The 24015-nt window shown below is 43.5% G+C and overlaps 1 protein-coding gene across 2 annotated transcripts in view; it reads left to right on the top strand.

Moving 5' to 3' along the window:
- LOC132835176 (uncharacterized) overlaps positions 1-23610 on the top strand; it is a 46681-nt gene extending 23071 nt beyond the window's left edge. For both annotated transcript variants that reach the window (XM_060854525.1, XM_060854526.1), the window contains exons 3-11: positions 2828-3178; positions 3678-3789; positions 7532-7679; positions 9972-10019; positions 11300-11377; positions 12004-12141; positions 13417-13500; positions 17297-17347; positions 20334-23610. In XM_060854525.1, the coding sequence (XP_060710508.1) occupies positions 2828-3178; positions 3678-3789; positions 7532-7679; positions 9972-10019; positions 11300-11377; positions 12004-12141; positions 13417-13500; positions 17297-17347; positions 20334-20444 (1121 nt within the window). In that variant the 3' untranslated portion in view covers positions 20445-23610. The remainder of the gene's footprint in view (positions 1-2827; positions 3179-3677; positions 3790-7531; positions 7680-9971; positions 10020-11299; positions 11378-12003; positions 12142-13416; positions 13501-17296; positions 17348-20333) is intronic.
- Positions 23611-24015: the final 405 nt, after the last annotated feature.

Here is a 24015-nt window from a genome sequence, read left to right as displayed (position 1 = left end):
AGAAGATAGCTCACCCCCACCTTCTCAAGGGGCAATTAGGGATGGACAAGAAATGATGACCCAACCAACAGTGCCCACATCCCATGAGTGAATAAAATAAACAATCTTGACAGCGTTCACAGGGGAAGGGGTATAGAAGAATGAAGGAGTATAGAGGGGTGTTTTTATAGCAATCTTCCTCTGAATTGTCCTGCTGTAATGTGGGTGCTGATTGCATGCATGGAGGAAGTGATGGTTTGCAGTCAGAGGCTGTGGTATATAAGAGAGGGTTGGGCATTGTACTTAACAAAGATGTCCACTGTGCAGAGTGTGGGCTCATTCAGGATAAAGCTTACCTGTTCAGTATAGATTAGTACCGTTCCATTCAAAGCAGAGTTTTCACTACTCTTTGGCTCACTGTGTTCTTGTAATGACTGCCCCATTATTACAAATGTCTTTTCTCTACATACAAACACACTGTGGAAGCGGTAAATTACACAAGAACACAGGAATTAGGAGCCATTCAGTCTGTTCCACCTTTCATTAGATCATGGTTGATCTGATAGTGATCTCAATTCCATTTTTATATCGGACCTGAATAACCCTCTGACCAGCAGATTATACTCAATCTCCAACATCCCCTGCTCTCTGGGGTAGAGCTTTCCACAGAAGAACAATCATCCAAGGGAAAGCAAGAATCTCCTCATCTCAGCTTTAAAAGGGAGACCCTGAAATGTGGAAGTGGAGCTTCTTGGTTCCTGGTTTCACTAAGCATGCCCCTGCCAACGCCCTCAGCACCACCAGCATTTAAATGTCTTTCAGCAGGTCACTTCTCATTTTTCGGAACTTAAACAAAATGGGTAGAGGCTCAATCTGATCAACCTTTGCTTGTAAGATCACCCTTTGACCCAGGGATCATTTGAGTAAACCTCTGAACCAGTGTGAATGCAATTATGTCCTTTTTTAGATGTAAGAAAATTGGATATAATATTCCAGATGTGGTCTCATTGAAGCCTTGGAAACGTGTGGCATAACTTGCCTACTTGTATTTCCTATTCCCCTCTCAATAAAGGCAGCGTTCCATTTGCTTTGCCAATCACTTACTGCACCCCCATCCCAATTCTTTGTGATTTGTACACCAAGACCTTCAGATGATTGTGTACCGTAGAATTCTGCAGTTTCTCTCCATCGAGACAATACTCTTCTATTCTTCCTCCCAACATGACTTACTCCACCTTCCCATGGAATGCCTCTCCCTCACAATTTGCTTAATGTCCTCAATAGCGTCTTAGACTTGCCAGGATGTGGAGGTGCCAGTGTTGGACTGGGCTGGGCAAAGTCAGAGGCTGTGGTGTCATGTGACTTCTGACCTTAAACTTGCCAGAACAGTGGTCCCAGCTATAGGTGAAGACCATCCCAATAGTACAGTTCAGGTTTTTCTGATACTGGTGACAGTGCCACATCAGCCTCCCAAACCAATCCCTGCCTTCGTCTAATTTAGCCCATACCAGTTTGTTTGTGCCTCAAGTATTAATCCAGAGATTATTACCTTTGTGGTCCTGCTTCTTAACTGAGCAATGGGTACTGTTTATACTCTGAGCAGAACCTGTTTTTGCAGGGCTTTCTGTGATGCTGCACCTGCATGGAGCTGCTGGTGCCTGCCCTTTCCACTGTGAGCTCCTCTCCGTCCCAAACCCTAGGCCTGAGCAGACACTGTTCCCTTCTGGCCTCCCGCTGTCCATTTCCTGTTTGAGTCCGTGTCTCATGTGGGCAGCCCTTTCTTCTTGTGTGGTTATAAAGCTGTCTGCTGAGTCTCTAGCTCGGCTCCCAGCTACAGTAACGATGCTTTGTTGAAGGCAGCTACTTTCAGCTGATTGTCAGTAACCTGCCAACGCTCAGCACTGTCCTGCCTGTGTAACGGAAAATTTGAAATTTCAGTGTCTGACCCTGACTTTTAATCTGAACTTAAATTGAAAAACATGATGTAGAGGTGCCAGTATTGGCCTGGGGTGGACAAGGTCAGAAGTCACGGGTCACCAGGTTATAATCCAACAGGTTTATTTGAAGTCCCAAGCCTTTGGGGTGTAGTGCCTTCGAGGTGGAGTCCCTTCACTTGACAAAGGGGCTACGCTTCAAAAGCTTATGATTTCTGATAAACCCGTTGGACTATCACCTGGTGTCATGTGACTTCTAAATTGAGAAAAAAAACCTTACAGAACTGTTAATGTGAACCAAATGATGAGTTTCCATCTTTTTTAGAGTCGTAGAGCTGTATAGCAGGGAAACAGACCCTTCAGACCAACTCATCTGTTCTGGCCAGATATCTTAAAATAATCTCATCTCATTTATCGGCACTTGGCCTATATCCCACTAAATCTTTCCTATTCATATACCCATCCAGATCCCTTTTAAATGTTGTCATTGTACCAGCCTCCATCACTTAATCTGGCAGCTCGTTCCATACACGTACCACCCTCTGTGTGAAAAAGTTGCCCCTAGGTCCCCTCTAAATCTTTTCCCTTTCACCTTAAACCTATGCCGTCTAGTTTTGGACTCCCCACCCCTCTCCATGTCCGTCGTAATTTGATAAACCTCTATAAAGTCACCCTTCAGCCTCTGGACTTAGTGGTTCTGTATCTGCATCTCCTACCTGAGACGGTCTATTTCACAAAGGATCTTTACAGGCTGTGGGAATTTTTGCTCTTTGTGGCTGGCTGTATTTAAGCTCCGGTTTTGGAATTAAAATCACATCGTCAATGTGTTTAACCTATTGCATTCTCTAGTCTGGCCATGGTTTGTTTTATCACAGCTGATCTTGCTTGTTCTGACCTTTGGAATAATGTTGCAGATATGCTGGGAGTAAATGGTCACCCCCTGAGTGACCCGGATGAAATGCTCCCCTCAGACGGTGGCGCTGAATGCCAGCGGGTGGTCAGAGAGGATGATGGCATCGTCATCAGTCATGTGTGCAGCATTGGCTCACAGATGGTGGAGCAGCTGTTTGGCAGCGAGGACGACAGCAGGGAGGGCAGCTCAGCGAGTCTCAGCAAGCACAAGTGTGAGTCTGATAGCCAAGCAGGTGGTACCGGAGAATCAGAGACTGATGGAGCTGCCGTAGGGCAGCAGTGCAAGACCAGTGACCGAGCCAGTGTGAACCACGTGTCGGCAATGAGCAATGAACACATAGCTTGCATTCATGGTAAGGAACCCATTCTCCGTTGGTCAGAGAATGTGACTCTTGCTGTAGCTTGGCCACCCCACAACCCTTTAACAATGGCGGCCACTCCTTGGGGAATTCAGGATTTGGGAATATTTGTTCTTTTTGAGAGTCTGATTCCCCTGCTCAGAGGATTGGGTTGGTGGGAAAGACTTGGAGAGGGGCACAGGGTCATGATTTCTGTTTTCAATCCCCACCCCACAGGGTGTGTGTTTTAGAAACCAGCCTTGCTGACCAAGAGGGTTTTACTCTTTGGTCACAGTCCGCGCTGATGTGGGTTAATGTCAGAGTTCCTTTCTCCAGGGTTTATCCAGCTGATGGTAAGACTGGGCCTGATCTTTACTTGGTGCTTCATTGCTTGTGCATACTCACTGTGTTCAGTTGTCCTTGGAAGCCCCAGGAGAGAGGGAGGTGAAGCCACAGGCCTGAATGTTTCGTGAGTGGAGCTTCGAGGTGCACTGATGGTGACCTTCCTTTCCAGGGCTTCTAGATGAGTATATCCAAACCTATGGCAGCTTGATACCCCTGAACACTGATGATGTGATTGAGAAGCTCCAGGCTGTTTTTGAAGAAGATTTCTCAACCCCACACAGGTATACTTGAGACATTGATTTTACCAGCTTGGAGATAGACTAATATCAGGTGGCTTGAAGCGGAACTTTGGGTTAAATTACAGAATGGTGGTTTATTGAGTTGGCATTATTATCCCTCATCCCATTTCCTTTGGGAGCTCCACCCTTTACCTTTGCATTCCTTCACCACTGCATTCGTTCACCACATGGCTCCCTGTTCCTCTGCTGCTTTGTCCCCCCCTCTCCTCTTTCAGCATCCCTTTTCAGAGCACTGGCTCATTGCTGATTGATTTATTGTTGTCACGTGCACCAAGATACAGTGAAAAGTGTTATGTGTACTTTACAGGCAGGTCCCACCATACAAACTGCAGTACAGTGTTACAGCTGCACAGAAGGTGCAGAGACAGAGATCAGCATGAACATTTGAGAGGCCCATTCAAAAGTGATAACAGCTGGGAAGAAGCTGTTCTTGAATCTATTTATCATATATTCAAACCTTTGTATCTTCTGCCGACAGAAGAGGGATGCAAGAGAGTATAACTGGGGTGGGAAGAGTCTTTGATTATGTTAGTTGATTTCCCGAGGCAGTGGGAAGTATAGATGAAGTCAATGGATGGAATGTTCCTCACAGGTTGAAAGGTGGGACCAAAAATGGTAATTTCACTTCATCACAGTTTCTTGCAGGGTAACACCCTGGACCCAGACGGATCAGGGGAAATGATGAGTTTGATTCCCTGATGCTCTCAGGCAGGGAATATAGTTGTCCATGAGTTACAGTCATGAAGATATACAGCATGGAAGCAGACCCTTCACTCCAGCTCATCCATGCCAACCAGATATCCCAACCCAACCTAGCCCCACCTGCTAGCGCCCGGCCCAAATCTCCTCTAAACCCGTCCTATTCATATACCCATCCAGATGCCTTTTAAATGTTGTAATTGTACCAGCCTCCACCACTTCCTCTGGCAGCTCATTCCATACACGTACCACTCCCTGCATGAAAATGTTGCCCCTTAGGTCTCTTTTATATCTTTCCCCTCTCACCCTAAACCTATGCCTTCTAGTTCTGGACTCCCCGACCCCAGGGAAAAGACTTTGTCTATTTAGCCTGTCCTTGCCCCTCATGATTTTATAAACCTCTGTAAGGTCACCCCTCAGCCTGTTCAGCCTCTCCCTATAGCTCAAACCCTCCAACCCTGGCAACATCCTTGTAAATCTTTTCTGAACCCTTTCAAGTTTCACAACATCCTTCCGATAGGAAGGACACCAGAACTGCACATAATATTGCAAAAGTGATCTAACCAATGTCCTGTACAGCCGCAACATTATCTCCCAACTCCTGTACTCAATACTCTGACCAATAACGGAAAGCATACCAAACGCCGCCTTCACTATCCTATCTACCTGTGACTCCACTTTCAAGGAGCTATGAACCTGCACTCCAAGGTCTCTTTGTTCAGCACACTCCCTAGGACCTTACCATTAAGTGTATAAGTCCTGCTAAGATTTGTTTTCCCAAAATGCAACACCTCACATTTGTCAAAATTAAACTCCATCTCCCATCCCTCAGCCCATTGGCCCATCTGATCAAGATCACCTTGTAATCTGAGGGAAGCTTTTTCGTTGTCCACTGCACCTGCAATTTTGGTGTCATCTGCAAACTTACTAATATACCTCTTATGCTCACATCCAAATCATTTATATAAATAAATATAAATAGTGGACCCAGCACTGGTCCTTGTGATACTCCACTGGTCACAGGCCTCCAGTCTGAAAATCCCTTCACCACCACCCTCTGTCTTATAACTTCAAGCCAGTTCTGTATCCAAATGGCTAGTTCTCCCTGTATTCCATGAGATCTAACCTTGCTAATCAGTCTCCCATGGGGAACCTTGTCCAACGCCTTACTAAAGTCAATATAGATTATGTCTAGTGCTCTGCCCTCATCAGTCCTCTTTGTTACTTCTTCAAAAAAACTCAATCAAGTTTGTGAGACATGATTTCCCACACACAAAGCCATGGGGACTATCCCTAATCATTACTCACACTTCCAAATACATGTACATCCTGTCCCTCAGGATTCCCTCCAACAACTTGCCCACCACCAACGTCAGGCTCACCGGTCGATAGTTCCCAGTTTGTCCTCACCACCCTTCTTAAATAGTGGCACCACCTTTGCCAACCTCCAGTCTTCTGGCACCTCACCTTTGACTATCGATGATATGAATATCTTAGCAAGGTTCTCAGCAGTCACTTCCCTAGCTTCCCACAGAATTATAGGGTACAACTGATTAGATCCTGAGGATTTGTCCACTTTTATGTGTTTCAAGACATCCAGCACTTCCTCTTCTGTAATATGAACAATTTACAAGATATCACCATCTATTTCCCTACAGTCTATATCTTTCATGTCCTTTTTCACAGTAAACACTGATGCAAAATACTCGTTTAGTATCTCCCCCATCTCGTGTGTTTCCACGCAAAGGCCGCCTTGCTGATCTTTGAGGGCCCTGTTCTCTCCCTAGTTACCCTTTTGTCCTTAATGTATTTGTAAAAACCCTTTGGATTCTCCTTAACTCTATTTGCCAAAGCTATCTCATGTCCCCGTTTTGCCCTCCTGATTTCCCTCTTAAGTATACTCCTACTGCCTTTATACTCTTCTAAGGATTCACTCAATCTATCCTGTCTACACCTTACATATGCTTTCTTCTTTTTCTTAACCAAACCTTCAATTTCTTTCTTCATCCACCATTCCCAAAACCTACTAGCCTTCCCTTTCACCCTAACAGGAATATACTGTCTCTGGATTCTCATTTTCTCATTTCTGGAGGCTTTCCATTTTCCAGCTGTCCCTTTACCTGCGAACATCTGCCTCCAGTCAGCTTTTGAAAGTTCTTGCTTAATACCGTCAAAATTGACCTTCCTCCAGGTTAGAGCTTCAACTTTTAGATCCTTTACATCCTTTTCCATCACTATTTTAAAGCTAATAGAATTATGGTTGCTGGCCCCAAAGTGCTCCCCCACTGACACCTCAGTCCCCTGCCCTGCCTTATTTCCCAAGAGTAGGTCAAGTTGTGCATCTTCTCTAGTAGGTACATCCACATACTGAATCAGAAAATTGTCTTGTATGCACTGAACAAATTCCTCTCCATCTAAACCTTTAACACTATGGCAGTCCCAGTCTATCTTTGGAAAGTTAAAATCCCCTCCCATAACCACCCTAATATTCTTACAGATGACTGAGATTTGCGCACAAATTTGTTTCTCAATTTCCCTCTGACTATTAGGGGGTCTATAATACAATCCCAATAAAGTGAGCATCCCTTTCTTATTTCTCAATTCCACCGAAGTAACTTCCCTAGATGTATTTCCAGGAATATCCTCCCTCAGTACAGTTGTAATGCTATTCTTAACAAAAACTGCACTCCCCCTCCTCTCTTGCCTCCCCGACTGTCCTTCCTGTAACATTTGTATCCTGGAGCATTAAGCTGCCAGTCTTGTCCATCCCTTGTCGGGCACTAGGCTATAGTCTTAAGACTGGGGATGTGCTCGTGAATAGATTGACAGGACCTTTGTAAATGTAGATGACAGGCCTGGACTCTATGGTGACTTGATGTGTATGAAAGTTGGGGAGTGGGTGGGGAGGTGGCTGTGTGTGTGTGTGTGTGTGTGTGTGTGTGTGTGTGTGTGTGTGTGTGTTAGAGATTGCCAAGAGTCCAAGCTTTTGAATTTTGACTGTGATTTCTCCTGGTTTTGCACACAGAAAGAACCTGATTCAGCATGTGATGCAGTCATACCACCGAATGATGGGGAATAATGCTGTTCGAAACTTTCGAGTCACATACAAGAGGCATGTGCTCACCATGGATGACCTGTCCACCTTGTATGGCCAGAACTGGCTGAACGACCAGGTTATATTTCTTCAGCTGATTATTTAGGTTTGGTGGGCTCTGACTGTGCATGTATTAATACCAGTACAAGTTGGTATTGTGATATTGCTGAAAATATGTTGCTGGAAAAGCGCAGCAGGTCAGGCAGCATCCAAGGAGCAGGAAATTCGATGTTTCGGGCATAAGCCCTTCATCAGGAATGATGAAGGACTTATGCCCGAAACGTCAAATTTCCTGTTCCTTGGATGCTGCCTGACCTGCTGCACTTTTCCAGCAACACATTTTCAGCTCTGATCTCCAGACTTCACTTTCTCCTCGAGGTATTGTGATATTGAAAACTTTTAAAGCCTTATGCCAGTTTAAATTTACATAATGCAATGGCTGGCTCAGTGGCTAGCGCTGCAGCTTCACTACGCCAGGGACCTGGGTTCGATTCCAGCCTCGGGAAACTGTCTGTGTGGAGTTTGCATGTTCTCCCCACGTCTGCTTGGGTTTCCTCCGGGTGCTCTGGTTTCCTCCTCCAGCCCAACGATGTGCAGGTTAGAGTGGATGGGCAACACTAAATTATTTCATAGTGTCCAGGGTTGTGCAGGCTAGGTGGGTTAGGCATGGGAAATGCAGAGTTACTGGGGTAGGGTAGGGGTGGGCTGCACTTCGGAGAGTCGGTGTGGACCAAAGGGTCTGCTTCCACTCTGTAGGGATTCAGTCATTCTAAAACCTGGCCTAGATAGTCACGTGTAATGACAGTCATGCAACTACAGAAGAAAACATTTATTTCACAAATTTCAGGAAAAGCAGAGAAGGCAGGAGGGAAGCTGTAGAATTGAAGGCCAGGAGCATCAGCAAAGTAATGTGAGGCAATGCCCTGGAGAGATGTGAAAGGCAAGAACTTTGGAGATGAGTCCTTGAATAATCGGGGAGGTTTCCCACCGTGTTTTGGGATAATTTGAAAGCAGAAGGTGAAAGCAAGGAGGTTTGGCTAGGAGACGGCTAACAGCCAGCCTTCTGAGTGATGTGACCATTTTGATGGAGGAGTTCGAAGCCAAGGTCAGCAGAGTTGCAGGCATGGAAGAAAGCGGGTTGGGAATACAAATTAGGCTTTAGGGACTGGGCACTACAACAATAGTCCTTAACTCCTGAAAAAGTGTGAATTAAAGCCAGCAGCAGCAGGTAAACTACTGCTGAGCTGCCTTATGATAATGGCAAGGTGATCATTTAACTCTGGCTATTGGAAGCAATTCCAAAATATGGGAAAGGCCTTTGATGAATAAAAGAGGGGGAGGGATGGATAAAGTATCTAAGTCAAACAGGAATTAATGTTTTGCTTGCCAATGTTGTTTAGAGGGTGGGGATTGTGGTGGTAGGGTCAACTGTAAAATCACAAAAGCTCATTCTATAGTCTTACCTCATACAGGAACAGGTGCCTCTCGTGATCTTTGGCAGAACCTGATTTGAGGTGCTTTGTCCCCACCTAAGCAAGCAATGGGAAAAAACAATTAGCTTTGGACATCGGAACCATGAAGAAGATTACACTGCAATTTTCTTTCAGAGGGAGGAGGAAGAGAGTGAATGGATTTTTAAAAATTCATTCATGGGAGCTGGGTGTTGCTGGCTACGCCAGCATTTGTTGCCTAACCCTAGGTGACTTGGAGGTGGTGGTAGTGAGCTGCCAGTTTGAACTGTTGCGGTTTGTGTGATCTGGAGACACCCGTACCATTGTTAGGGAGGAAATTCCAGGATTTCAGCCTAGTGACACTGAAAGGCCATGATCTGTTTCTATGTCAGGATGGTGATTGGCTTGGTGGGGAACTTATGGGGGTATGTTCCCGTATAGGTACGTCTATAGCAGCTATATACTCCTTTCAGGTAGTCGGTCACAGATTTGGAGAGTCCTTTTCAGGGTGCTTGGTAAGTTGCTGACGTACATCTAGTAGATAATACATATTGCTGCTACTGTCCCATCAGTGACGAAGGGAGTGAATGTTGATGGGCTGCTTTGTCTGGAATGGTGTCAAGCTTCTTCAGTGTTATCAGAACTGCACTCATCCAGACAAATGGCGAGTTTTCCCTCACACTCCTGGCTTTGTCTTGTTGATGATGGACAGGCTTTGAGGAGTCTGGACATGAATTACTTGCTGCAGGATTCCTCCACTTTGACCTGCTCCTGCAGCAACTGTATTAATAAGGCTAGTCCATTCAGTTTCTGGGCAATGGTAACCCCTGGGGTGTTGATCAGGACATGTTATAAAGTAATTTCTGGGGTAGTTCTTGGTGTTAGAGATGTGAGATGAAGTACTCTTCCTTGTTCTGCAGGTTATGAACATGTATGGAGACCTTGTTATGGACACAGTGCCTGATAAGGTGAGACAGTTCACTCAGTAATCCAAACTATCAGGACTGGGGTGGGAGGAGTAGTGTGTGTAAACTTTAAACACTGACCACAGTAATATTTTGAATAAAGATAGAAAATATTGGCAACATACGAAAGTTCCTGCTCTTTACTCTGAAAATCCTGAAGGGAGAGAGAATGGAAGAGGCAGTTGAGGGAAAATTCAGGTTAGTGGATCTGGCTTGCAGAGCACAACCATAGGACTGCAGATTCTTGTTTCCCATTGCTGTGCCCATTCCCAGATAATTCATAATAAAAAGATCTACTTCTACAACCAATTGAAAGGTCATAGAGATTTGCAGCATGGAAACAGGCCCGTTGGCCCAATTTGACCACGCTATCCAATTGTCACAATTTAAATGAGTCCTATTTGCCTGCATTTGGCCCATATCCCTTCATACCTATCGCATCCATGTACCTGCCCAAATGTTTCTTAAATGACAAAATTGTATTCGCTTACACCATTACTTCTGGCAGCCTGTTCCAGACATTCGCCACCTTCTGTGTGAAAAACTGCCTCTCTGGACCTTTTTGTATCTGTCCCCTCTCATCTTAAACCTACCCTCTCAAGTTTTAGACTCGCTTACAATAGGGAAGAGCTGTTAACTCTATATCAGGTGTTCAGTCTGTATAAGGTGAAAGGGTTTGGAATGAGAGCCAAAATTAAAACAACGCTTTTCATAAACTTTGTTGGCCATCTTTGCCTCTTGGAATTGCAACGTTATGATCTTCTAATTCCATTTTTTTGCCAATCACCATCTTCAATCTGTGTCTCTGCTTAATGACTGACTGTCCTGCCATGTCCATGCCAAGTTTGTCCTTGTCTTATCTATCAAAGCCCCTCCTGGTCTTCCTTTTGAGCTTTGCTGTTTGAAGGAGAACAGCCCCATATTTTCCAGTCTCTCCTTCCTGGAACTGGGCTGGGAAAGCTCAGGTCAGACAGCATCACTGGAAAGTACCTGGTTAACATTTCAGGTCTATAATCTTCTGGTAAATGTCCCTTGCTTCCTTATTCTGAAGCTAAATATCTTGCTGGAAAGGTCTGTTAGGGAAGAATAAAGATTTGTTGGAATGAGAAGTGAAAGACAAGATTTATTTGGCTTGCATGCTCTACATGAGAGCGGCTGGGTTGGGGTGAGCTGTTGTAGACTGTGGTGAGTGATTGAGTTGGTACAGTGGGTGTGATATTGCAGGGAGATCAGCCCCAAGTGAAGCTGTGTTTAAGAATTTTGCATCTGTTTTCTGTACTCAGGTTCACTTCTTCAACAGCTTTTTCTATGACAAGCTGAGAACCAAGGGATATGATGGCGTGAAGAGGTGGACTAAAAATGTAAGATTTCCCACCTAACATGAGCTTTAGGTACGGCATGGATTAAAAACTGAGCAAAGCTCCATGTGACCTTTCCCTGAACTGCCAAGCCCACTGCATACAAGACTGGCTGTGGAATGAAGCAAGTTTATAAGCCATTGCAATATTCCCAAATTTGGATTGGGTGGAATATTTTGATTTTGCTTAAACCTCCAAAAGAGTTCCCATTATGCAAATGTGAAATCTTCTTTCATTTCATTAGTGCTAAGAGAGATGATGAGATAGCTACTGGATAATAATCCAGAGGCCCGGCCAAATGCATTGGGGGCATAACTTGACATTCCACCTTTGCAGTTGGTGGAATTTAAATTCAGACCAGTGGTGAGCAGGGATCCATCACTGATTGCTATAAAAACTCGTCTGGTTCAATAAATGTCTTTGAGGGAAGAATATCTGCCATACCAGCAAACAATTAAAGATGGGCAGTGAATGCTGGTTTTGTTAATGACATCCAAATTCTGGGGAAGAAAGAAAGAAAATAAAAGCTTTGTGGCTCCTTTTCCCACTCTCAAGGGGAGAGTTTGGAAATCATTAATCCATTTCTAAATCCACTTTGTTACACTATTTATTATATTTTCTTCTTGTAGGTTGACATTTTTAACAAAGAACTGCTCTTGATCCCCATTCACCTGGAGGTCCACTGGTCACTGATCTCCGTTGATGTACGTGAGAAGACAATAACGTACTTCGACTCCCAGCGAACCCTAAACAGGAGGTGCCCCAAGGTACAGGGACAGGGAACGGGTTCCTACCATCCAGCTCACTCTTACTGCCTCGTTTGTGGCAAAGTACAGTTGATGGCTTTATTTTCCCCGATATCTACATGGGAAGCTAAAAAGGATCAAAATACAAGCCCCTACACACACATGCACGAACACACACCAGAACTATATCCCCATTATACAGGGACAGACCTGTCCCCACCAGTACTGTACCCCAGTGTAATACGGTGACAGACCTGTCCCCACCAGCGTTATACCCCATCGTTATACAGTAACAGACCTGTCTCCACCAGTACTGTACCCCAGTGTTATACAGTGACAGACCTGTCCCCACTAGTAATGTACCCCAGGGTTATACAGTGACAGACCTGTCCCCACCAGTACTGTACCCCAGTGTTATACAGTGACAGACCTGTCCCCACTAGTAATGTACCCCAGGGTTATACAGTGACCGACCTGTCCTCACCAGTACTGTACCCCAGTGTTATAGTGACAGACCTGTCCCCACCAGCGTTATACCCCATTGTTATACAGTGACAGACCTGTCCCCACCAGTACTGTACCCCAGTGTTATACAGGGGCAGACCTGTCTCCACCAGTACTGTACCCCAGTGTTATACAGTGACAGACCTGTCCGCACCAGTACTGTACCCCAGTGTTATACAGAGACAGACCTGTCCCCACCAGTACTGTACCCCAGTGTTATACAGTGACCGACCTGTCCTCACCAGTACTGTACCCCAGTGTTATAGTGACAGACCTGTCCCCACCAGCGTTATACCCCATTGTTATACAGTGACAGACCTGTCCCCACCAGTACTGTACCCCAGTGTTATACAGGGGCAGACCTGTCTCCACCAGTACTGTACCCCAGTGTTATACAGTGACAGACCTGTCCGCACCAGTACTGTACCCCAGTGTTATACAGTGACAGACCTGTCCGCACCAGTACTGTACCCCAGTGTTATACAGTGACAGACCTGTCCCCACCAGTACTGTACCCCAATGTTATACAGCGACAGACCTGTCCCCATCAGTACTGTACCCCAATGTTCTACAGTGACAGACCTGTCCCCACTTGTACTGTACCCCAGCATTGTACAGCAACACACCTGTCCCCACGAGTACTCTGGAGATAAACTGGAAGTGATACCCAGTTTTTAGCAAGCATAGTCTAACTATATCTGGGATAAGTAGTGATATGAACTGGTTGGGGTTTACAATCGAAGATCTGAGGTTGATGTTTTAAAGCAATCTGAAATTCCGTTTCCCTTTTAGCATATTGGGAAGTACCTCCAGGCAGAGGCCATCAAGAAGAACCGCCGGGACTTCTATGATGACTGGAAAGGATATTTCAAAATGGTGGGTAGCCTGCAAATTCCGTTTCGGGAATTGAGAGTCGTTCACCTTCATGATATGTGAAGGAAGAGTCATGAAAGACTGTTTATGGTGTGCCCAGGAGAAAGAACAAGGAACTTGTTCCTTGTCAAGAGATAAGACATGCTGATATTTTTCATATCAAAAACAAGTATAGGGTTAGCTACACAGTAAAGCCCACTCCACACTGTCCACTGCAAACACTCCCAGGAGAGGGACAGCACGGGGTTGTATACATGGTAAAGCTTCATCTACACTGTCCCCCAATCAAACACTCCCAGGACAAGGACAGCAATGGGGTTAGTTAGAGTAAAGGTCTCTCCACACTGTCCTCATCAAAAGGAGGGTTGCTTTTCAGACTGGAGGCCTGTGACCAGTGAGGTGTCACAAGGATTGGTGCTGGGTCCACTACTTTTTGGCATTGATATAACTGATTTGGGTGTGAACATAAAAGATATAGTTAGTTAGTTTGCAGATAGCACCAAAATTGGAGGTGTAGTGGACAGAGAAGAAGGTTATCTCAGAGATCAACAGAATCTTGATCATATGGACCAATGGGCTGAGGAGTAGCAAATGGAGTTTAATTTAGATAAATGCGAGATGCTGTATTTTGGAAAGGCAGATCAGGACAGGACTTAGACACTTAATGGTAAGGTCCTGGGGAGTGTTGCTGAACAAAAAGACCTTGGAGTGCAGGTTCACAATTCCTTGAAAGTAGAGTTGCAGGTAGATAGGATAGTGCAGAAGGTGTTTAGTATGCTTTCCTTTCTTGGTTAGAAACAGAACCCAAGAGGCAACTTTTTCACACACAGGATGGTGCATGTATGGAATGAGCTGCCAGAGGAAGTGGTGGAGGCTGGTACAATTACAGCATTTAAAAGGCATCTGGATGGGTATATGAACTGGAAGGGTTTAGAGGGATATGGGCAAAATGTAGGCAAATGGGACTAGAGTAATTTAGTCTGGTTCCGTGCCGTACATCTCTGTGGGATCATGGTCAGTGCTAACTGATGACATTAGGAGAAAGTGAGGACTGCAGGTGCTGGAGATCAGAGTCGAGTGTGTGGTGCTGGAAAAGTACAGCAGGTCAGGCAACGTGGGAGGAGCAGGAGAATCAACACTTCTGGCAAAAGCCCTTCATCAGGAAAGAGGCACGTCAAGAGGCCCAAAGTATTGATTCTACTGCTCCTGGGATGCTGCCTGACCTGCTGTGCTTTTCCAGCACCACACACTCTTCACTGATGATGCTATCTAGTATGTTGACGAAACGTCTGAAACCAAACCTTCCAGCTCAGCAAGCAAACTCCTATCTAGAATCTTTATGACTCCGGGGACAGGATCAGCATGGGATTTGATGCAGAGTAAAGCTCCCTCTACATTGTCCTCCATCAAACACCCCCAGGATAGGGACAGCACGGGGTTAGATACAGAGTAAAGCTCCCTTTACACTGTCCCCCATCAAACACTCCCAGGGACAGGGGCAGCACAGGGTTAAATACAGAGTAAAGCTCTCTCTACACTGTCCCCCATCAAATCCTCCCAGGACAGGGACAGCATTGGGTTAGATGCAGAGTAAAGCTATTTCTACACTGTACTTATCAAACCCTCCCAGGACAGGGACGGCACACTTCCAGGCTGGTTACAGCAGTGTTCAGTATACAATAAAGTCTTAGCTTTTAACCTGAGTAAACTAGGTGAAGACACAGGAACCTGAATGCCATAAGGGCTCCCTCAAATATCCCGCCATTATCTCTCCAAATCTTTTCTGTCTTTTCCCGGCATCTTTGTTTGTTCCTTTAACTGACCATTCTGCAGATACTGTAAAACTCAGCAGGACAAGGACATTTGTATCATTCATGTCTCTGGGCTTGGAGATGGGGTATTGGGTCAGCCCAGTTTGTGTCAAATTAAAAGCTGATCTAGTGCTGAAAGAGGCGACCCCCCCCACCACATCCACACCCACCAATTCTCTGAGGAGTTGCTCACGAGACCGAGTGGTATTAATCAGATGTCTTGTCCTTAGGTACTTTTTGACTGAGAGCTGCAGCAAGGTGATCTGTGACTGAGAGGGTATAATTACATTTCAAACATTAAAGACTTCAAAAGAATTATTCAGCTTTTGAATTGTAGATCGAACAGATCAGTTTTGTGGATTATTAATTATTTGTGAGATGTGACTTGTCAATGAGAAGGCCAGCATGTATTGTCCGTGTGTAATTGACCTTGAGGATGAAGTGGTGAGTGGTGTTGGTACAGCTGCCGAGCCCTTGTGTAAAGAGTTGCAGCGTTTTCAGCCAGTGACTTGGAAGAAACAGGTGATATATTTCCAACCATCTTTAACATTGTTGAATCCAGGCTGTAAAAAATCGGGAAGTTTCATTAATGTTGCACTCTATCTGATTTTAAAAAAATAATGATTTAAGATGATTGGCAAAAGAACTAGAGGCAGTTATAAAGAAACACTTTCTCAAACGACAAGTTTGTTGTGTTCTGGAATGCACTCCTGAGAAGGCGGTGGAAGTAGTTGTAATTTTCAAACGGACATTGGATAAAGAATTGAAGGGAGAGGATTGACAGGGCAATGGGGAATGGGATAAATTAAATAGTTCTTTCACAGAACCAGCACCAACAAAATGTGCTGTATCAGTGTATGATCATTAATAAAACACTGCTGCACAATGATGTGGGCAAGGATTACAAAAGGAAATTTGCATGAAATGTTCTTTGCCCAAAATGAAAATATCGACTTCTTCAAGCAAATACTTTCTTCCACTTTGGTGTGGGTGGTTGGTCGGGCACTGTTTATTATTTGGATGGAACTCTAACCACCCAATAATGATTACCTTTTCCAATCGGGTTTTACTTACTCCGTCCTTTACAATATACTGTAACGACTGCCACTGAAAGAACAGTGACTGCTCCCCTCATTCCCTTCCGCCACATCCTCCCAAACAAAAACACAAGTGGTCAGCCTTTAACAGAAGATTCTGATGCCCTGGATACTGAGATTTTGATTTGGTTGCCAAGATGATGACATTCAGTATCTTACAAGCTATGTTCAAGTATTCTGTTCAGATGAGATCCCTAATCAGTGATTACTCAAATGCATCTGGGGCCTGCCATGCCAGTTTGTTCCACTATCCACTTCCATACTTACAATGAGTGTACATCCAACCTTCCCATTCTGGGGTTTGTGGTACATTTGTAGCTCCAGCTATTCCTGCTGTCTTTGTGAAGGGAAAGGAGTGGTTAGCAGGGTAATTCAGCAATTGTGGAAAATGAATGTGTACTATATATCTCATCTTGTGACAAGTTCCATTTGGGTATCTGCACATGGTGACAGTGAAATCTGGAGGTGATTGTATGGCTGCAGCATCAGACTTCAATCCTCAAACACAATGGAGCATTAATGAGAGTGCTTTATCAGGATGAGGTTAGGCCCATTATGAAATCCAGTGTTGTACCATCTTTGTTAATTTAATCCAAGTTATTTTTAAAAGTAACAATTCTGTTGTTGATCTGTTATTGTTTGATCTATTAGCTTCCTGATTCTACACACTGAGTCTGCTCTGCCATTCAGTCATGGCTGATATGTTTCTCAACCCTTGCCTTTTCCCTGTAACCTTTGATTCCCTTACTAATCAGGAACCTATTTATCATTAGGAAGGATTTTAATATTTGTGATGTGCACTCACGAGTAATATTCTCTGCATGCGTTATAAAGTTACTTTTGACTTTGGGATTGTAGCTATAAAGTAATTTGCTTCACTTTCCTTTCTAGAATGTCGCAAGGCAAAACAATGACAGTGATTGTGGAGCTTTTGTACTTCAGGTGTGTGAAACAACAGTTTGTTGATTAAAAAAAAATCCCTTCAAATCTGTTTGGCCACAACGTTAGATAATGGGCTTTTCTATATTTTGACTCCATCTGGCTATCTCGGTTCTTCACGCCTATACAACAAAATTTTAAATGCTTCAATTAATTCATTCCTCAGTTTTCAATTTTCAAGGGAATACATGTCTAGTGTAAGTAACCTGTCCTTGTAATACAACATAATAACACTTCAGAAAAGACTCATTGGTCCATAGATCTTGTCTTCTGTTGCTATGGTCTGGCCTGACTGCTTTTAGTAATAAAGGTGTCACACAGGTCCCTTGTTAATCTGCTACAATAATGCTGTTGAAATGCATTAAAAGCTGGGTTGTGAATGTCCTCGGTGAAAGCTGTCAGGGGCAGCAACCCATCGGTTTTGGCTCGGACTGACTGTCACTTTCATGTTCTCAGTGAACCTGTTGGTTGAAAATGACTTTGTTACCAGATTGCCTAATTGCTGTTCTTCTCAATCTCCCTTTAGCTGCTCCAGTAGAAGCTTTATCTCCAAAGCCATTGATATCTAGCCCTCATTCTTTTCAGGGCAACTTGTTCTCAGCCAATAAAAATGCTTTTATTTAAGTATGATTTGTTGTCTTGAGCAGCGAGTTAGTTGGGTTTGACCATATTGATTTTACTCAAAGGGCGTGCTTAGCTTCTTTTTGCATATTGGTATTTTGAGGTCAATCCACTTTTCAATAATGTGTTAGCCCTGCCTGAGAGGACCACCACTCCAATCTTCAAGTAATCTACAGTTTTTTGCAAATTTACACATCGTCATATTAAAATCTATTGGTAGCACAACATTTTTGGCACCCCTGCTTTCAAACAAAGAACCATTGAAATGGTTTGAGGCCGAAAAATGGCCTCTCCGCCTATTGTACCATAACAGTCCTTCAGATGCCAATCCAGGTCCCTTTTAAACAAGCTGAGGGTTTAGGCCTTCACCACCAAACTGGGCAGTAAATTCCAAACACCCACAAGTTCTCCTCATGTCTTTGTCTAATCCAAGTTCATTCTAATATTATGGTCACTGTTGTAAATGATAGCTACTTTTATTGACTGACTCGTCACTATTCTTTTCACAAAAGCAAACTCCACATACAACAGCTCTGTTTCCTATTTGGGCCTGGGCAGTTATGAGTCTGGCTTATAGAAAGGGTCATGTGTGCCATTATAAAGAAACCTCTTAGGTCATCTGGACAAATGACTGCAGCATCCAACTAGTTAATAATCTTTCACTGTAAGTAGAAGATGCCTGATGCAAAATGTTCAGAGCATATGGTGGGCAAGTTGTTGGAGGGAAAGAGTTACATGTATTTGGATAAGCAAGGACTGATTAGGGATAATCAACATGGCTTTGTGTGTGGGAAATTATGGCTCACTAACTTGATTGAGTTTTTTGAAAAAGTAGTGAAGAGGACTGATGAGAGCAGAGCGGTGGACGTGATCTTCAGGAAGGCATTTGACAAAGTTTCCCATGGTAGACTGGTTAGCAAGGTTAGATCACATGGAATACAGGGAGAACTAGCCATTTGGATACAGAACTGGATCAAAGGTAGAAGTCAGAAGGTGGTGGTGGAGGGTTGCTTTTTAAGCTGGAGGCCTGTGACCATTGGAGTGCCACAAGGATTGGTGCTGGGTCCACTGCATCTCGTCATTTATATAAGTGATTGGATGTGAACAGAGGAGATATATTTGGTAAGTTTGCAGATGACACCAAAATTGGAGGTGTAGTGGACAGCAAAGAAGGTTATCCAAGAGTACAACGGGATCTTGATCAGATGGGCCAATTGACCGAGGAGTTTTAATTTAGATAAATGTGAAGTGCTAGATATTGGAAAGGCAAATCAGGGCAGGACTTAATGGTAAGGTCCTGGGGAGTGTTGCTGAACAAAGAGATGTTGGAGTGCAGGTTCGTAGCTCCTTGAAAGTGGAGTCGCAGGTAGATAGGTTAGTGAAGATGGTGTTTGGTATGCTTTCCTTTATTGGGGAGAACGTTTGAGTACAGGAGTTGGGAGTTCATATTGCAGCTATCCAGGACATTGGTTGGGCCACTTTTGAAATATTGCGTGCAATTCTGGTCTCCCTGCTGTAGGAAGGATGCTATTAAACTTGAAAGGGTTCAGTAAAGATTTACAAAGATGTTGCCTGGTTGGAGGGTTTGACCTTTTCGGCGAGGCTGAATAGGCTGGGGCTGTTTTCCCTGGAGTGTTGGAGGCTGAGAAGTGACCTTAGAGATTTTTAAAATCTTGAGGGGCAAGAATAGGGTAAATAGATCAAGGTCTTTTCCCTGGGTTTGGGGAGTCTAGAACTAGAGAGCATAGGTTTAAGGTGAGAGGAGAACATTTAAAAGGGACCTAAGGAGCAACTTTTTCACACAAAGGATGGTGCGTGCTAGAGGAAGAGGTGGTGGCTGGTACAGTTACAGCATTTAAAAGGCATCTGGATGGGTACATGAATAGGAAGAGTTTAGTGGGATATGGGGCAAGTGCTGGCAAATGAAAGAGGCAAGAAGTGAACTTAGTCAGTTTTCTACATTGGCCATGTAGAAAACTGACTAAGTTCACTTCTTGCCTCTTTCATTCCATTTTGGTTTGAGGCGAAATCCACCAGGCTAGCTCATGAAACTCTTTATACAATGAGCTGATGTTAAACTCAGACCATCAGGAGAGCCAAGGTTTTTTGGAGCGGAAATGAGTAGAATGCTTATTCTTATGTGGAAGAGCATTCACTAGAGGTTGTCACTAAGGTAGTCACCTCATTACTATTGGAACTGGTTGAGGTGAATAGAAGGGAACAAAGGATTGCAGTGGTCAATTTAAATGAGGGTAAATGGGAGGAGCTTTCAATGAGGTTGGGACTAGTTGGTGCCAAAGAGAACATAATCGAAATATTTAAAACCCTAAATGTGCAGCTTTGCTAAAGTTATTATGTGTTGTTTCAGTTCTGTAAGTGTCTGGCTCTGGGACAACCGTTCAGCTTCACCCAGCAGGACATGCCCAAGCTCCGGCGCCAGATCTATAAGGAACTTTGCAACTGCAAGCTGACCGTGTGAAGAGCCTGCTCCCAGAAGTTGGCCGACACAAGCCTAACATTGGGTGACTGACCAGACAAACGCACCCTTTTGTGAACAATACGAAGACGGCACAAGTTAAGAAGGCTTGATACAACAATTCTGGTCTTCAAATGTGTTGAAACATGAAATGTTTTTTTCCCCTTTTTTAAACAAGCAAACTTTTTTTTTCTATGCCATATTTTTTCAATTATTTAAGTGTTGTTCAAATTTGAAATTCTGGTTACCTATGTTGTATTATTAAACAAGGATCACAGCACTAAACGGCAGCAATGGATTTATGTGAAGGCATTTGGGTATTTAGCATCTTTAAAGCTGTCTAATAGCTGGCCTGTGAACTAGGGGAGGAAGTGATTATGCAGGATCGGTGACTCTCCATGTGGATTGTCAGATTTTAGTTCCAAGGCTTGTCACTTGGGATTATTTTCTATGAACTCTCAATCAGCAGCTTACACAAAGTGGCTCGGTGCAGAGATGTCTCCCATTTTTGGGATTGCTAGGAGACCGAGCATGGTGCTGTCTGTTTTCTATGGCTACACTGACATTATTGCCCCACATAGTCATGGAGAGGTTGTGGCCTAATGCTGTGGGGTAGGGTTAGGAGGGGAGTAAGCCGTCTTCGATACCTGTGAAGCTTTTGAGTAAAACAAAAGGTTGCATCTATTGAAATTCAGTCAAATTAGCTTGAAAGTGATGGTTAGTCACTGTCCAAATCCACCAAATCCTCTTAAAGACGTTGTTTGGTGTTTTGTTCTGTTTGGTGTCTTTTTTCAGTTTGTATGTTTTAAAAAAAAGCTGGGACTTAATATTGTGACCAAAATGTGGATTTGTAAGGCTTTTGGGTTTGCTTTTGAATGGAGAAGGAAAATGCAGTAGCCTGACACGATAAACCTCATGTACCTCACTAACTGCGTGTGGTAGCAATGTGCAACAGTGTGATGCCCCAACACCTATAATAAAAATCTGATTGGTTACATCATAACTCTCACCAAGCATCCTTCTAAGTGTCCATACAGTTCAGCTTTAACATGTTAGTAATTGTGTTTCTGTATGAAGAATATAGGGTGTTGTGTTGGGGATAGGGAATTGATGGAATATCAGTTTTACTTGAAATCTTTGTTATCAAATGAATTCAGCATGATAAGCATTAAATGGATTACCTTCTGCTGTTCCCCATTTCACGCTGCTTAGTATGGGTTTAAAAAATAAAATATTGGATAGCTTTTCATCTTTTATTTAAAGTTCCTGGTGTGAATTCAAAATGGTGGTAGCATTTTGACTGTGATTGCACTTGTCCATGTTTGCAGTCTATGGTAATGTCTGACTGATAGCTCCATCCCAGATTTAATTAATGAAATATGTTTTGTGGTGTCTTCTTTGCCAATCTGAACGCCAGTTCCTTGAGCAGTTTGGGCATTGCTAACACCTCCTATTGTCACCCCCAAAGGCAGAGCTACAGAGCAACACTGCTCACTTTACCGTTTCATCCCCCGGGTTCAAGTTCAAACACACAGACCAAGAAAATGAAGGATTCTTCTGTCTGCTGCCTGCATAGCACTTCAGTAAAGCAAAGCACAGAGACGTGAGCATGGGTGCTTACTTTTGAATGAACAGTCTCACTCAATCCAGAAATGGAAATGTCAGTCGGGATTGCTGTAAAATTGAAGGGACTTCTGTTGGGACAGGGTTGAGGGAGCTTTGTTTGGTATAAGTCCATGCTGTATCTAACTTGTGAGTTCTTGATAATAGCTGCCAGTGGGAAAGTATTCCATCTCTCAGTACTGGGAAGCTCAATCATTGAAATTTAAACTGGTAGAAAGGCAGTGTCAGCTATTCTTGGAAAGTGTTCAGTGTGTGTTTAACATGCTGTGGTGTTTTGTTTTGTGCATTCGCTGTTCAATCTGGCTGCTTCATGAAGGGAATGAGGGGTTTTAAAAGGCACTGAGTTAATCTTGAAACCCTATTATATCTAGAGATGGAAAGATGAAGGCTCAGTGAGATAATTCAAAGGCCTGAGATTTGATTTTGGGCTAATTCTGTGCCAAAACTGATACTGATTTTACACCCCTTGTACTCTTCCAGTGACTATTTATTAATAAGCTCAGTTTTTGATTGGAGATATTAGTCCAATTCTATTGCCTAATTTTAGGGACTTTGGGAGATAAGTCTCCTGCATTTTGTAACTCAATCATTCTGTGACCTGAATCTTCATAACACTCCTCCAACTACATGTAACATAGTTCAGATGTGAATGTAGCAATCTTGTAGCTGAGGAGAAGAAAGCAACAGTTGGATGGTTGCAAACTTTTAGTCTGTTTTTTCATATGTCAAGGGAGCAGGAATTTTCTTGAAGTGAAGGTTTTATATTCTGGGAGTAAGCACCAGTGTTGACATTGTGGGGGGGAACTGGTGGTGGTGCTGAAATCTAGTCTGTCACAGTTGAATTATTTCATGTTAATTGCCTCCATCTGAAGTAGTGAGCAATTGGTTTTAGAGCTGGTGAAATGTAATGTATGAAACTGATTTCTGTCAGTCTTCCTCCCCATCCCTCTGCAGTTGTATAATACCCTGTCATTTCACTATTGTTAAAATATAGAACCTTCATAGGAAAATCCATAAAATGAAACAGTCAAATCTCTTGCTGGATTATTGTGGGGAGGGGGGAGTGATTATTGATGGTTTGCATGCTTCCTCCTGCTCTTTCTCCAGCCCTCTCAAAATCTGGTCACATTTGCAAACATAACATTTGAAGCTGTGTCCTAGAGATTCGGTCTGAAACCTAACCACCTTACTGTGGAACTTAATTTGTCAGAATCAGTGGAATTGCTCCTCACAAGTGAGTTGATTTTTTTTCAACTTGAGTGTCAGTTGAATCTGCCACTAGTTGTTATGTGATAACTTTGTTGTAGAACAAGCAAACGTGGAAACTATTTAAGGTGACAGAGATTTCCAGCACTTACTCTTGTAAGCAGAGATTTGGCTCACATTAAACCTGATTTGTCAGATAGTTTTTCACAAGTAGTGTAACTTGTACCTGATTTACATCTGTAGCATTGCGTGCTTTAGTGAATTCAGCTCTGTAATGTTCACATCTGTACAAAATGGTGCTGGGAGTGATGTTTTTGAAATATACAGTCAAGGAAGCTACTGTTTTGTCTTGTTCCTTTGAATCTGGAAGGGTGAGAACTATTGTGTTAATTTGTCAAAACTCTGTCCAAATAAACATCAAAAATATTGTAAAGGGTGTCTATAGGTCTGAGCAGAGAGCTAAGCCTTCAGTCATTTGCATGAAGGCACTTACATGAGTTTGCAGCTGATGTGGCCTTTGAAGATGGAGGTTGCAAGAACATATTTTCATATGAGGTTTTGTGACTATTGTGCAATCACAGTTACATACTGTTCTGTTAAATTTGTAACAACCGTTGATATTGTGCTGCTGTTGATTAGACACTTGCCTGGTGGTTTGAGAATACTGTGCATATATGCTGTACATGGTCAGTGAATGTTAAATGTTTGAAAGTGCAAGTAGGAGCAGCTGCTTTCTCAACTTCAG

This window comes from Hemiscyllium ocellatum, chromosome 44 (genome assembly GCF_020745735.1).
Source record: "Hemiscyllium ocellatum isolate sHemOce1 chromosome 44, sHemOce1.pat.X.cur, whole genome shotgun sequence".
Classification (NCBI taxonomy): domain Eukaryota; kingdom Metazoa; phylum Chordata; class Chondrichthyes; order Orectolobiformes; family Hemiscylliidae; genus Hemiscyllium; species Hemiscyllium ocellatum.
This window is presented reverse-complemented; position numbering and strand designations above follow the sequence as displayed.